At 34.3% G+C, this 16,695-nt stretch overlaps 1 protein-coding gene across 1 annotated transcript in view; it reads left to right on the forward strand.

Annotated features, from left to right (window-relative positions):
* The window catches only part of LOC134541608 (titin-like), a 449,326-nt gene that overhangs the window by 63,898 nt on the left and 368,733 nt on the right, over positions 1-16,695 (forward strand). The window contains exon 2 of the mRNA XM_063385159.1: positions 11,125-11,368. Coding sequence (XP_063241229.1) covers positions 11,230-11,368 — 139 coding nt within the window. The 5' untranslated portion in view covers positions 11,125-11,229. The remainder of the gene's footprint in view (positions 1-11,124; positions 11,369-16,695) is intronic.

The following is a 16,695-nucleotide window of genomic DNA, read 5'->3' on the forward strand; positions in this document are numbered from 1 at the left end:
AACTGAAAGACTTTTGAAGTGCGATTGCATGTTCTCACGAATCAAGAAAACTAACATGATTACCACCAATAGAAAATTTCCTCCAGGGAGAAATCTCAGGAACCTGTCGCATGCGAACACGAAAAAAAACTTCTTCGGGTCGGGACAAGATTAGATTCGATGGGAGTCACCGGCGTTCACACCTGGGCGAATTCCCCTGCCAATCGAAATCGTTTCTCACGACGAAGGCGAAGATTACGTTGATGGTGGGAAAAGGGTTTGGGGGGGAAGGGATCCGAGCAATTTGCCAGTTTGGACGTTTCCCGCGGCGTCAGAATTACAGCCCTCGGCATTATTCAGAGACCTGCTCCACCCACATCTTGCGACCCTTGCCGGGCCTGTGCGCGCACGCTATCACCGGCGTATAAATAGTTGGGCCGCAGTTTCGCCAGGAGGAAGGGGACCATGGGACTCGGAAACTTCGCGGCCTGAGGTCTCGCCACACGGGAGTTTCGCTTGGCGAGGAGTAGCATTTCCCCTCCACCGTCCACCATCATCATCGTCCTTCCACTGTGACCCTCCTTGTGCGATACTTCTGTGCCGTCACGCAATTATGGAAGTTGCCAGTCACCGCCTTCTGGGGACCGGGGATCTTCCCCCCCCCCCCCCCCCGTCGTCTACCCCTTTTACGACCGCCATCCGACTGAGTTCCCCGCTACTCGCCGTCTTGCCCGAGTCCCAACTCGGTCGGAGGTTGCGCCCTATGCCCGCCACCGGCCGCCCAAAGAGCAGGCGTGGCGAAGGGTTGCGGGATACAATTGCCCGCCCGAAGGGCCATCGTGTCCCTGGTCGACTGAAGTGGCGCCGACTGGTTGTACCAGCTTTGCCTCAGCCTCTCTTAGGGCGTGTTCACACTGGACAACGAACTACTTCCCGTGAACGGGTTCGAGTGAACATGTCCACAAACGCGAAAGTGTACGGCCGAACGGCCATTTTAAAAAAAAAGTGTGTGTTTAACTTCAAAACTGATTGTCAACTGTCATCGAATGAAAGTGTTGTGGATACTATTTCTTAAAGCAGAGGTACCTCTGTAATAAAATCACCATCAGCTTCAATTATAAAACATAAAATAAAATATTTATCTTCTTATATTTTATTTGCAGTCGGTAAAATATCACACGAAGTTGTGCCGGGAACATTCTCCATCTTTCATTTTCCGCAAAGTACTGTTTTTACTCTCAAAACACAACAGCCAATCACAGTCTTATGTAGAAGAGATGTTGTGAACTACATTGCCAACCCTGTGTAGATTTGAATGAGAAATGGCCTCCAAAGAAACATGTTCAGACTGTGTGTAAATATTTGAACATGTTTAAACTGAAGAAGTCGAGAGTGCCGTGTAATCGCGCCCTTAGTAGCTCTTACCCTGATACTTTCAAGTTCCTTCTTCTGCCTAACTTAAGCCACGCCAAACCCAGTTCTGTCAAAGGGGAGTATATAAAGCTGGTCCCACAAGGAATTAAAAATTGGCGTGCAATAAATTCTGCTATTGGATGAGAGAGACATGCTGTTGTAGCGGTTTTTTTTTGTTGTTTAGAGAGGGGGGGGGGGGTGGTTGGTGGAGCACACGGAAGCGAAACACTTGCGTGAGTGTCATTGCTGCCGCTGAGAGCTCTACCAAGGAGGCACCACTACTTACGGAATGAACGAATCCACGAAGAGCTTTACCCATACTTGTATTTTTATAACTAATATGTTTTTAATATTTATTCAAAGACAAGTAAATTAAATTAGGTTTAAATACTTAATAACACAAAGAAAATATATTGGAAAGTAAATCTTAAATGGCCTGATGTAATCTTAAATGGCCCATCAATTTCAGAAATTATTTTGGAAATGAAATTTTAGTGGTTTGACCCTTGCGTTTGGTTTTTTTTTTTGCTCGTTTAATGAATTTTTATTACCAATGAAACCAATACCCGCTTTATTAAATTTTAATTTATTTTAAATTGTTGAAACTCATGATTTTATTGTATACGAAAATTTATGTAACGAATCTAAACGATACCTGCGTCTCGAAACCAGGACTCTTCGCACCGAAAGCCGGCCTGAATTCAGCGGCGTTTCGGAAGTGGGCAGCCCTCTTTCCGAACCAATAGTATTCCTCCGCTAGCAAAGTCGAGCCTATGATACACCAAATCTTTTTTTTTTTGGGTTATGTAGTTATCTACTTCGACATGTTAAAAAGACCATCAATGTACCAAATGAACAATTTTTCTTTTGTAATCGAGCCTTAGAGGACTACGTAGGCTTTGCCTAGCGTACTCCTTGACTGATACCACAGATGCAATTGCAATAGCAATAGCAACCAAAGTGGACACTTAGATGTCTGTAAACTGTAACATTTATTTTGGCAATTAGTGGGATTTCAGTTTCTGAAATAAAAATATTAAATACAATAGTGGCAAACAGTTATCAGACATATGATTTATATATTTCGATATGCATTTATAAATTTTCCTTGAGGATTATAACTTTTTGCTTTTAAGTGGTTAGGTTTAAAATAATTTCGGTTTATTTTAATTTTTAAAGACAATTATAACTTTTTTTGCAGTTATAAAACATGCTCTGGTTATGATATAACATTAAAATTAAAAAAATAATAATTAGGAATAATTCGTTATTTTTTTTAGCTATTGAAATCCTGTTCTTCTATCGCAAGATGAAGTATATAATAATGCCCCAGAAATTAACACTATTAATTTACTAGCTAGAAAACATACATGTTTTTTACGTCCATAAATTTTGAGGCAGCTGTTTTAATACTGCCTATTAATGAAACGTTTGTTAAAAAAAAGTTTATTAACACAGCATGACCCGAGATACAAAATAAAATTAACTATTTATCCTTCTAATATTATTGTGAATGTATGGATGTTTAAATATTGGTATTGTTTGGGTGGGGGGCGGAAAGTTTTGTGAGGAAAGCCCAATTCATTTTATACAATTCTATTTGCTACTATATTTACATTACTGATTAAATAAACACACTTAATATTTGTTCACAAATCACTAATTATGTGTCAAATCTCAGTTCACGCTGCTCACTGTAGCTAGGCTCAACAGTGGTTCGCCCCTTACCACAAACCTGTCTGCACACACAGTCTCGCGCCACTCGGTCACACTGCTCGCAAAAAAAAAACTCGCACTTCTCTGAACTCGCCTGTTTGAACTCCGCGAAGACAGGCGTCGACGCTTTAATACCCGTTGGCTGTCTTTCTGAAACTGACTGGAGTGGGGTTGTGATATGTGCTTACATTCCGGCGCTCGAAGCATCCAGAACAGCGGCGCGATATTCACAACACTCCGCGCGGTGGTCTCGGTAATCCCTCGGGATTCCCAGGCCACTCAGGGATAGACGACAGTGCCGAGGAAGGAGGGCGCTAGGGCAGGGTATTTGCGAGGCCGAGCCTCCCTAATCCCCCAAGGTATGCGCCCGTGACGTCAGTGGCCCGGGAGCCACTGGCTCGGCGGACTGTTCAGCAGGTATCTGGCTCGCAGTGCGGCCTTGGTCCCAGCACGTTTTGTAATAGTATGTTTGTTTCTTGTCGTGTTCATATCGTTACCTATACTACTATTGAATCGATCTGAAGGAAATTGGAACAAATGCAATCTATTTATTTAACAAACAAATGAGTTATATATTTGTGTCTTTTAATATAAATAATGTAAAAAGTATTTAGTTGTGTTCAGTGAAGGAAATATATCTTCAACTATTAAATCGGAACGGATTATATTAGGTTTGGAATAATATTCACAAAAAAATGCCAACTAATTTCAAAAACCATTACTTTTCTTAAAATTATATTTCTTACAGAATTTTAAGGTTGTATATATGGTTCTGTAATAATTTAGTCTATTTTATTCAAAATAATGTTAAAATATTTCTTTTGGTTAAAAACTATATTAACACAACACAATTATTTTTGGAATTATTTGTAATTCCACTCTTATCACAATAAAAACAAATGGGGTAGGTTTTTTGTATTAAAATATTATAATAATACACTAATTGAGGACATGTTAAAAATTGAGCGGAATTTGCATGCATAAAGTAGGGTTTCAATATTTATATAAATTAAAACGTTAAATTATTAAAAAATAAAAGTATTTGTTATTACAATACGAATTAATATCTCCAACCCTCTACTATGAATAGTAAAATATTAATGATGTATAATAAAAAATACAATAAACTAAAACTTTTTTATTACGATTTTGAATTTCACCGCTAGGTGGGAAACAGGGTGAAGATTTATTTTTTAAAATATTAAAAAATCTTAATATCTAAAAATAAAAAAATAAGAAATAGAGAATATAATTTACATTAATATTTCCGTACTGAGTAAAACTTAAAAACGTATTTATTTATTTTAAATATATAATGTATATTAAAAATTTGTTAAGATTTGTTTTGAAAATAATTTATAAGTGAATAAATACTTTAAAATGTGAAGGTCTCCTAAACTAGATGACATTTGGAATTATATAAGAAACTCCGAATTAAAAATTTTAAATAATTAATCCCAGATTTCCTTTGGTAGTTGGAAAAGGATTCTGAATTCATCAGACCATATAGCAATCCATTAAGATATCTTGTGAGATAAAAGACAATCCTCTTTTTTACTTCTTAAAGCTAGTAAATTTATCATAATCCAAGCGTCTGAATTTACTGTGGTTAGTTTCCACAGTCAGGAGAAGAAGTATTGCTTGCATTCCCTGAGGATAAATCAATGCCGTATTTTCATGGCGCATATTTTACGACCTATATGTCAATGCTGTCAAATAAAATTTCTTTCTAATTTATCCCGGAAATTTACGACTCACTTTATCACTACGTCACGCATGGGTAAGAGAGGAAATACTCGGCCGTTTCGGAAACCGCTAACGGGAAATTTGAACAAAGATTTCAACACGCTGACGTTAATAATCGCGCTGAGGTTATCCGATATTGGCTGCCCGCTATCGCGTTGTATAGCAAGTTATTAACCTAAATGTGACAAGTTTATTGGATGGAAATTGTACTATCCACTCACGAAAACAAAAGTTTTAAAGGCGAAATGCCAATTCTAACAATATGAAATAAAAAAAACTTTGACATAATATGAAACACTAAAAGTACTAAGTAAGAAAAGTTTTAAGCTGCTTTCTAATGGGTAACATTATTCTAGTAAATGCGAGAGTATACTTTAAAAGAAATATTTTAAAACATATATGCTGACTGGTTCTATTTAAGGCTCTATTTTAAAATAAGAAAAAAATGATTGGTTTACTATGCAGAATTATTATCATATAGCTATATTAAACTAACTAAAAGCAAATATTTCACAAAAAAGATTAAAAAGTTTGTAACTATAATGCAATAAAAGCAGGGGTTACATACACGTAAAATAAATGAACAGAAAACAGAAATATCAATTAACGTAGGTCCGTTAAAGGCTGCTTTTCACCGAGTGTGATGAAATAATCTGTATATTTGTTATTCCTAATTGCTGTGTGACGACTGTGTGAATGGTACAAAACACTCTATCAGAATGCCTATTGTTATTGGTATATCTAGCCGAAATAGCATTTCATGTAACAGGGAGTCATTTTATCTTGCTGTACATGGCTATGGCTTTAGATAGGGCTACAAAGAGAAGCATTACGTGACCTCTATTAAATAGTACTCTTAATTTCTTTACTTGTTATTAAATTAAATCTTAATATTTTGAAGAAGCTTTTAGATCATAACTGTCTGATAAAATTATATTTACGAGTGGTACCTATATTAATATCGTTTTATGAATATTATTGCTGCATAATGTGTAGTTAACTTTTTCTCATGTATTTGTTTTGAAACTCTTAAAAGTATTACTTAATGGTGGTCGTTAATACTCAATAATAAAATTTATTTCCTTATCATAAACTTTAAAATAGCCAGGTTTTGAAAACAGCAGTATTAATTTTTGCGTCCTTTTTCTAAATACGTAACCCAAGGACTTATACATTATTTCATTCTTGGCTTAAAAGGTTGGTTGTAGGGTAAGCAGTGTTATTATTTTAATGCACTGAGGTATGCGTGTATGTAATTTTACTGTAATAACTACTATTTTTAGTACTTGGTGATAATATAAACACGCCTGCATCTACTGCACATGTCTAATTATGCATAAAATAATATGTTTTCAATTTAAATGTTTCAGTTTAAATGATTGAATTTAAAATTCTGTCGTGAAGATGAAGCATACCAAGGAAAATGTATCGGATGGATAGTTAGCCATGTAGATCGATTACAATTATGAACAAGCATACTTTGCTTACTGTAGGAATACATTGATTCTTTTCTTTTCTCTCTGTTCTTCTTGTAATGTAGAATTTACATAGTAATTTTTTTTGTTTATAAAATAATTTATTTAATAATTAACACTGAATTTGTTAAACTACTAGAACAATTCTAACATGTTTAACAAACACTATTCTGAGTAACTTAGTATTTATCTAAGCAGTGACAGCTTACAATTTTCAAATATATCTACACAGTATATTGCTATATTGGCCACTATCATGGGAATTCGTAATTATGCAATATACATATGATCCTTTCACTCTAGTGGGTAAAATTTAAACTAATTTGAAGGTAGTGAGTGCTCTCTAGCAGACAAAAACAATATGTCGGATCCAATATAGCGGCCTCCAGCAGACGAAAACAAGATGGCCACCATGTCGTCATACTGACTAAAAGTAATATCTGCCCTGACATCAGTGGTGAGAAGTCAGTCTGCCGGTGGCTTCCATTGATGAAGGATCCATCTCCAATTTAATCGAATAACCTTACCGGTTTCGAACCAAGGCCTCCAAGACTTAAGTGCGTTTTATAATTATAAATTAATTATTAAAATTTACATAAATTTAAAAATTTTTACCAACTTTTTATAATAAAAAATTTGGATTTCCAAGATGGCGGCCGTAATCAAACGTGCAATTTTGCTATAATCAAAGATGACGGGTGTTGATGTAAGAAATATTTTTATTGATTTTTTTAAATATATTAATTAAGATTTTTTAATATTTTAAATAATAAATTGCGTGTTTACTCTTGCCAGGAATTGAACCGAGGACTGTAATGGATTTAGTAACTAAAGATTTGAATAAGCAATTTATAAATAATTTTTGGATTTTTTTAAAATATTTTGTTAAAAAAATAAATAATTTTGATTTTATGGTAAAGAGGTCATGACCCGGTGGCTTGCGGTTTTGTAATTTTAAGTTGTGTAAGCCTCTCAGAGGAATGTTTAGTCTCAAAGAAGAAAATTAAGCATATCTCAGGAAAATTAAGCCTCCGGAATTTTTTGATATTAAATTAGTAATTTACCCTCAATATGTGAATTGTTCCCTTTAAAGAGAGACATTTTTATTTTTCAATTTTTTTTTTTTTAGATTTTTTAAGTGAAATTGTTTTCCAAAAATTAGACGTTTGGTGGATTTGTACAAATTTTTGGCTAATTTTAGCAAATTTTGGCAAATATTGTAGGTCAAGGTCAAAGCTCCAAGTAAACGTAATACAAGATGACCACCGCGACGTTAGAATCCAAGATGGTGGTCAGCTCACCGGCTCCACAGCCTGAAGCCTGTTCCGGGATCGGCTGTTATATACTACTAACAAATTACAAATTACAGCAATTACTGAAAAATCATTTACTCAATTTACACTTTAGTTAATAACTATTGTAACCTACCCTACGACCAACTCCGTATGTTGATGTCTTTTCTCCGGCTGCTACTGGGTGAACACGTAAGTGGTTGCGAGGTTTAGTGGAATAAAATCATTGTATTGTTGTAAATAGCCGCTCACATAATTTGGCTCTAATGGCTCAGGTTTAAGCAAAGTTTGATGTTATTTAATTTGCTTATCATTTAATAATTAAAAATATAGTAACCTACGAAGAATGATAAAATATCCTGGGGCTGGCTTTTACGCTACAGGCCCCAGAACTCTTAAGACTAGAACAAGGCCGGGGACCCTTCGAAGGTCGGACACGTCCTTCTGCCTTCAAGGCTTGATTCAGACTCTCCGAGGTGTCTCTCGCAGAGGCCGGTTCGGTGCTCCTAGACCATCCTAGGCCCCGCCTCCGGAAGACAAATTACGTGATTATGGGCAGAGTTTTATAACAATACTAGCTGCCCAACCCGGCTTCGCACGGCTATACTAATGGAAAAAATTAAGCCACAATTCCCATTTACAGTAATGGTAAATAAAAAAAAATTAAGTGAAAATTTATTACTATATTGTATAATGTACCGGAGAGAAAATGAATAGCACCGATGATTTCCCGACTCGTGCACGCAACGTACAACTGATGTACCCGTACTTCGCTACGGCAGTCTACAGGCAGATCACTCTTGCGCCGCTCATTATACATGCCCCTCCTTGTGGGTACGCCACTGCCACGCGATACCCGTTGCCATGGAGACGCAGAAGGCATGCAGACAAAGTACCCACTGTTGTCTTGTTTTAACCACCCATGGGATCTAATTTTCGGAAAATGTCATCCTGCGTAACATAAGGAACATTACTGTGATGTTTAAAGTCTGTAAAATATATATATACTTAAAAAAAAGGGCAATTTTTTATACTTAAAGTATGCATAAAATTTCAACGAAGATGAGGACTGCACTAACAATGAAATATTCGTTGCCGTAGAGACGAATGAAGCATAAACAAAGCAACAGCCGTTGCCATGGTGATGTCCTACCAAAAACTGGAAATTTTGATATATTTCGCCCCCGAAACTCCTCTTGGGATCGGATTTCCGCAGAATCCGTTCTTAGTGAGCGTCTACATCACAAAATGAGTAACTATGCTAAATTTCAAGTCAATCGGGTGTATAGTTTTAGAGATCTCGTGATGAGTGAGTCAGTGAGTGGATTTCGCTTATATATATATGTATATATATATATATATATATATATATATATATATATATATAAGTCCTTGTTAGAATTGTAGGTAACGGGAGAGGAAAATTATTGATGGTCCGAAAAATTAAAATTAATTAAAAATAATAAAATTATTTCTTACAAAAGAAAAATAAATTGAACACACAGAGAGGAAAAAAATAATAGTTTAGGTTTGCGATTTAAATTGATAAAAAGTTTTTAAATACTAATTGAACTCTTATGAGGGTACTGATTGCTTCGTTGTTAATATCACACGGGTGTTTTTTTACTTGTATGGGAAAATTAAGAATGATAAGGCATCTACTGCGTGGCAACAATGTTAATAGGCAATAGGAAATAAACTTCTAGCGCCTGCGGCATTGTCAACACACACTTCGTACGTGTACTGCATGTTGTATCTAACCCCCTACAACGCATTTGATTCTAAATTGGACTTTTAGTAAGGATCCCTAATGTTATTTATAATATTATAAAGCATATAGCCTTCCTCGATAAATGTACTATCCAACACTGAAATAATTTTTCAAATCGGACCAGTGGTTCCTGAGATTAGCACGTTGAAACAAACAAACAAACAAACAAACAAACTCTTCAGCTATATAATATTAGTATAGATTTTTTTAAATTTTTTGCATGATATGCATTGGTGCACTTTAACAAAATCTTAGCTGATAACATTTAACATTTGTCAGTTACATAAAGAAATATTTTTAAAATTGAACAGTGAGTTGGCCTTGTATGCTGATTCCCTATTGGCCAGAACCGAAGAAAGAGACCGGGTCAATGAACCCCTTCGGACCGTTAGGCGGTATGTCCGCACCGCGCCCTACGCAGGCCAACAGCAAACCCTGTGACCACGGAGTTCGTTCGTCCCCGCTATGCTTAGTTCGAATTGTTACATTCAACACCTTACATATAACTTTAAACATAGCATTAATCAATTTCTATCTTAAACAATTTTAATAAAACATAAGATAAAGTAAAGTCAACGGGCGCATTACACTATCTTATACCTAATAAAATATTGTATTAAATAAAAAATATTAAACATGAATTATATTACATTATTAAATTATCAAATATTGTTTTTATTCAAAATTATTAAAATTAATTAAAATTTTATTATGATACCGTAAGTCTCTCAATACGCTCACACACACAAACACATTCATTCAGTATTCCTTTGTTTACTTGTCTATAAATTTAGGATTTTCAAAATTATTTTAATATTTTTTTTAATATATTGGTACATTGTTGGTGTTTAACGTTTTATGACCACTTCATAAAAAATTATAAAATTAAACAAAACATATAAAAATTAATAAAACTTTGCTGTCAATGTTGGCTACTTTATAGAAATTTAAAATTTCTTCAGCTGTCTCCTCAAAATATTTATTACGGTTTATGTTGACGAAATGTATTTAGGTTACCACTTAACATTTTTTTGAGCAAAAAAATGTTAATATTTATGATGTTGGAATCATTTTTAAGTTGTCTGGTGACTCAACTTTGAAAGCTGATACAGTTCACTACGTATACAATGGCGATCTACTTCATGAAAATTTTGGTATTAGAAAACCTGGCAGCGCTATACATCCGTGGTACTATTTGAAGTGAACACTGTTGAAGAGCTGTACTGTGTCGATTGCTAGCAGTGTTGGGAAGCCTTCGTTTCACAGATGAGAGAGCCACACCCGAAGTTCCCCGAAGTTCATGCTCGCTTTTTTTTCCGTTCTATCTCATTATATAAACCGGTGTGGCATTTAATTTTTGCGGTCGATTAGGATAGGATAGCTACATTATAAAAACTTTAAAACATTGTGGATGGTTGGTTTTTATTAGGTAAATATAGCTACATTAAAAATACTGTAAAATCATTTAATGGTTGCTTAGCAAATTATTTTTTTAATATGTAGCTATACATGGGCTAGGAAACCGTTTAAATGATTTCACAGTATCTTTAATGTAGCTATGCTAACCAAATAAACCGTCCACAATGTTTTAAAGAATTTATAATGTAGCTGAACTAACCTTTTACAAAGAACAAAAAATAAAAAAAAACCGAAGAAGCACGATCGGGCGCTTGGCTCTCTCGTCTGTGAGGAGAAGGCTCCCCAGCAGTGTTGGTGCGCGTGCTGGTTGCAGGGCACCGCGGCGAGCTCCCCGCATGGGGCCGCCGGCCGCCACACGCGGCCCGCCGCAGGACTGAGTGCACCGAGGCCTGGGTGGGCCGAGGCCGCGGCCCGCCGCATGTATCCGGGCGCCAGCCGCCTCGCCAAGAGCTCCGCCGGCGCCGCCATGGTGCAGTGGGCGCTGTCCCGCACGCTGTCCTTCCTCGGCGCCGCCGTCGTCGTGCACCTCATCGTCATCGCGTCGGTGGCCGAGGAGGGTGAGTGCCGGCCTCCCGCGGCCTTCGCGCTCGAAGCTTCCAGAACAACGGCGTTCTAGTTATGACACATGCATGTACACACTTATACCCCTCTGTACACTTTTACACGTTGTACACACATACACAGTGACGTAGCTGAGGTGACTGGCGCCACTGGCCAGAATTGGATTAAAAGAGGGAGGGGGGTTCAGTAACGCGAAACCGTCGCGGTGGTGCCCCCTCCTGCTCCGGTGCCCCTGGCGGGGGCCATCCCTGCCACCCGCTTGCTACGCCACTGCACATAACATCAATTATAAATTAGGGCCCCCACCTACACGGGCACACTTGCAGTGTGCACAGCTTCGAGTAAACCTTGCGATTTGAAAACTTCTCCCACTACCAGAGTAGTGGATACTTTAAAAAAAAAAGCATTTAAGAGTACGCCAGTGCGGAAGGGTAGTTCTGTTTCAGTATTAATGTTAATTATTTTTTTTTAACAAGAGTGAAAATGGTTGAAGCGTGTGTTTCCAGAGTAATTTTTTTAGGGATGAATTATAGTTTCTTGAAAGCAGAGATAACTTGTCTTACACCTTCATCTTCGTTCCTCCGCCACATAATGGTTTGGATACCGCTCAAATTTCATGGTTGTCATGTGCACGGCAAGGATAATACGCGCGAGCTCGGAGTCATGCGCTTAGAGGCGACACCACACTAGAAGCACCAGCGAACGTCGCACTTATCGTCCCGCCTCACCGACACACGTAAACCCCTGACAAGGCGGGTACTCTTAAAGCTTTGTCCCGCACACCATGTTGAAGTTTAATTTTTTTCTTTATTACATTTATTCACTACATATTTCTTAATTTTAAATGAGTTAGTTCCTTGCATTTTTTGCCACAAATATTTTCAAAAAATTATCACTTAATTTAAGAGAATGAGTGTAACAAAGTCGCGCCAAGTAGGTAGAAATTATCATTGTTAGTACATATCTGTTGACAACCTCTGTGGCAGATGCATAAATGCATGGGGGGTTTTGAGTCAAAGATTAAGGAACAGCCCTTAAACAGGAGTTCTGACTAAAAAAAAAAAATAACTAAAATATCAGCAGATTGTGTGGGACTGAGCCTTAAAGCCACATATACTGAAATTGTCCAAATGAAGAAAGTTCCAGAATAAGGGAAGTAAAACAAACGGAACCTTTCCAGGAAACAACAGATCATTTAAATTCTAATTTGGCGCTCAATATATCCAAGGAATTTTATCTAACTGACAAAAATAAAAATAAATATAATATGGTGCAACAGCTGAACACCCCACTTCCCATTTCTGTCCGAATGCTTTTTCGTACTTATTATTTAGCTTAATCCTTACAACGTGTTAAGGCCCTTCTTGCAGTGTAAATTTTTTTTTTCGTTTCGAACCATGTTTGATATCAGCGTTTGAGGGGCAGTTTTGGACGAAATACTGCAGCTCATTTTATCCACGAAAAAAATTTGCACAGTTATTTAATGTAAAAAGGTTTTATAAATATTTTAACATTGTTAAAATTTATTGAAATGAGGCAGTATATATTTTTAGTTTAAACATTGTATCAAATTAAAAAATATATATTACAAAAATTGTGAAAATTTAAAATTTTATAATTTTCATAAATTTATTAACACTAACAAATATAGCTTCAATCACACAAATTGCAGTGACTTTTCTCAATAAAATTATTCGGAATGTGATTTCTCATAGCTAATAAAATTAATATTATTTTTTGAAGTTATTGACATTACTTGCTTTTCTTCATAAAACAAATTAAACAGACGATATCAAGATCAATCTTATAAATATTTTATAAACCCCTAACTCAGCTTTTGCTAAATTCCAGCTAGATATAAATGATTTCCGTGTGAAATATCTTACTTGTTAAACGTAACTGTCTCCCAGAAGGTAACAAAATCTACTTGCTTACGCGGGGAATCCAGCCCTCATTATGCTACTATAGATGAGCATGTGCGCCATTAGATAAAAACAAAAATGCTATCGCGCTCCCAGCGGCCATTTGGATTAACTCAAACGCTTTTAGCATCATCATATGGACGCTTTTGTGAATTTGTAAGCCCCATTCGGTCACAGTTAGTCCATTTTGCAGTTATGAAACGGCATTCTGCATTCACGTTCGTCATAATATATAGTCACATTTGCTTCTTTCTTACGATATCTTACAATTACTTTTGTTTATTTATTGTTTAATCTGATTTAATAAGTTAAATACGTATGGTGAAAAAATATTCTTTCAGGCACTAGTAAGCAAGTTCAAATATTGTAAGCTTTATAAACAAGCAAATATTTTCTAATAAACATAAATTAGTGTAGTTTTCCAACCAACCGTATTAAGTCATGTTAGTTTATTTATGTAAAAATCTTTAAAATTGCATTTTTAAAATAATTTTTCTCTGTTACTGCTATGATTAAATAAACGATATCATTTAAGGGTCATACAATATTTTAATACTTAGCTTTTAATAGAATATAAAAATGAGTAAAATAAAGTAATCAATTAAATCATAGACAAAAACACAAAACTATATCAGAAACATAATTAAGAAAACCATGATACTAGCAATTATTTTCTTGCCACTTTAAGACAAATATTTTTTTATTATTATTCAATATTTGTAAATGTTTTTTTTTTTCTTAAGTAAACACATGAATACATATTATCAGATCGTGCTAGGATTGAAAATTCAAGATAACTTATTATTTAAAAAAAATACAAGCAAATACGTGTATTTATAAATATAATTTTATTAATAAAATTACTAGATATTAAAAAGATTACAAATTATTTTTTCAGAGAACTGAATTTGAAAAGCATACCAAAGTATACAAATAATATTTTTAAAACAAAATAACAAAAACATAATGTCATTAACTTTTTACCTTAATAAATGAGAAAAATAATCAACACTAATAATTATTTGTAGAGTTATAAGCTTATTGTCTTTTATTCTCTATACACAATTTAACATTTTTTACGTACCTTCTGTTCAAAGAACACTTTTCTTTTAAAACCATATTTTACCTAGAACAGATAGTTGACTGACATATCAAAATGATCATTATTTTTCTTACAAAGTTCTAGACCACATTTCAAGATAAGTACATTTATTAAAGTTTAAAAAAATAATATTTTTTTTTGGTTGAAAACTCATCGTTTACTTTTTTGTTAGCAACAGCGTCTATCACTTCTATTGTACTAGTGCGTTCAATTGATAGTTATTGTTCGATAATATTCACAATCTAACACTTTAATTCACACTGTAATAAAGCGGTTTCTTGAGTATTGTAAGAAGTAATTTGACAACACATGCGCTTTTTAAAATAAAATATAAATTATTTTACATAACTGTAATGACGCTCTGCTATGTATAACATAAACCTTATTGAAGTCAAATCCGGAATGATTAATGGGCTTCTAAATTAAAAAAAAAAACATATTTAAACTTAGTAACTTTAAAGGCAATTTTTGTTAATATTTGAATTAGTCAATAATAGTGCAATTGGTGATTTTTCATCAAAAATTTATAAAAAGTATTTTTTTTATTGTACTTCACTCGTAAGATTCAGAATGTTTCAATGAACTTTCAGTGGGCATCATTCTTTCAATACAAATTTTCGTTTCACTTTCGTTCTAACGTTTAATATGTTTTGTAGATAGCGTTAGGTATTTAAAACCGAGACAATAATATATATTTTTACCAAGCTTTACTGTGTTGGGCATAAGGTTTTATAAATTATAAGAAGGTATGTCAATAGCATATTTTTAAAACACCCGCAATAGAGGCCGTTTTCACAGTGTTCTTATAAGAGCGTTCCAATGTGCTCTTACTTAAGAACAAGTTTAAAATAAATATAAACCTAAATTTAATTTTAATATAAAATATAACATTTCATTGCATATCCCTTAAAATTTACATTTATTGCATTAATCTTTTCTTGTAACACGAGTTAGTGAATGAAATTATTTGTTCAATTAATTATCCTGATAAAAAAAATTAAATCTATTTTTAAATGATTTTGTCTGCTAAAAATGTGTCACAACGAATGTTATTCATCAGCCGTCTATTTACAAGGAAAATATTGGGGTTCCGGAAATATTTTTTAAAGAAAATATTTTTATATGAAGTCACATATCAGCACTATCTATTTTGGATACAGACCCTTTGAAAAAAATTTCATTGAAATATTTTTGGAAATTAGTTTTATTTGTATCCAAAATCATTTGACTTAAGATAGGACTTTTTCAATAAAAAATTATTATTTTTTACTTACCTGTCTTGAAAGTTAATCTTCTGGAATGGAGAGGATACCAAATTTTAACGAAACGAATTATATATGAGAAAAAGAGAGGTATCAGAATTTAATTAAACTGAAAGTTTTCTGTGAATAATTGACTATACACAAAAATATATAATGAATAAATAAGTTCATTAGCTTATACTACGCCCCTGTTTATTTGCTGCTTGCAATTGAAATAATTGTCCGACCAAATAAATTTTACTGTTGTTTACAATAAAAAGCTGTGAATTATTTATTTATCCCCATTTCTCAAAACACAAAACTCTAAAAAAAAATAATGGTTGTTTGCAGAATAGAATGACGAGGAAAAAACAATTATATCAAATTTGCAATCTTCGTAATAAATTTTATCTACGTCAGTTTTTAAAAACATTTTTTTTTGTAATTTTTCCCATTATTTTTTTTAACGGCAATTCCACATCATCTGTGCGTTGCAAATAAAAATGCACTGACCGTTATTGATTTCAATTTCATTGAAGTTGTGCAACCATGAAATTGCTCAAAGCATTATAAATGTGTAGGCCTATATGTATATGCGATGAATGTTTTTTTAATGCTTCAATGCAGCCGTCGTAAAAAATTTATTTCACAGACTATTTAGGATCACGATAAAATAACAGTTCCATTAAAAAAAAATTAACTTTGGTAATGAAAGAAAAGTTGGTAGTCTACTGACAGTGCGAGCGTACTGAATAAGAAACAATTGAAAGACACGGATGTAATTACATGAAAAAAGTTAACTTATGTGCCATTGCACAGCTGTTCTGGTGAGCACATTTGCTTGGCAGTTTAATTTAATTTTGTTAACTGGTAGCCATAAATTTTATAGTTACTAATCTGTAACTTTTAAATTAATTTATTTAATATATAACATTTAACTTAATTATTCTTAATAAGTTTCAAACGTTTTAAATATGTAAAGGGAAATTTAATAAGTTTTTATATGTTCATATAGTTACTGAGAGGTTTAAATTTGTGCATCAAGATATTCTTTGTAC

Source organism: Bacillus rossius (genome assembly GCF_032445375.1).
Source record: "Bacillus rossius redtenbacheri isolate Brsri chromosome 4 unlocalized genomic scaffold, Brsri_v3 Brsri_v3_scf4_1, whole genome shotgun sequence".
Classification (NCBI taxonomy): domain Eukaryota; kingdom Metazoa; phylum Arthropoda; class Insecta; order Phasmatodea; family Bacillidae; genus Bacillus; species Bacillus rossius.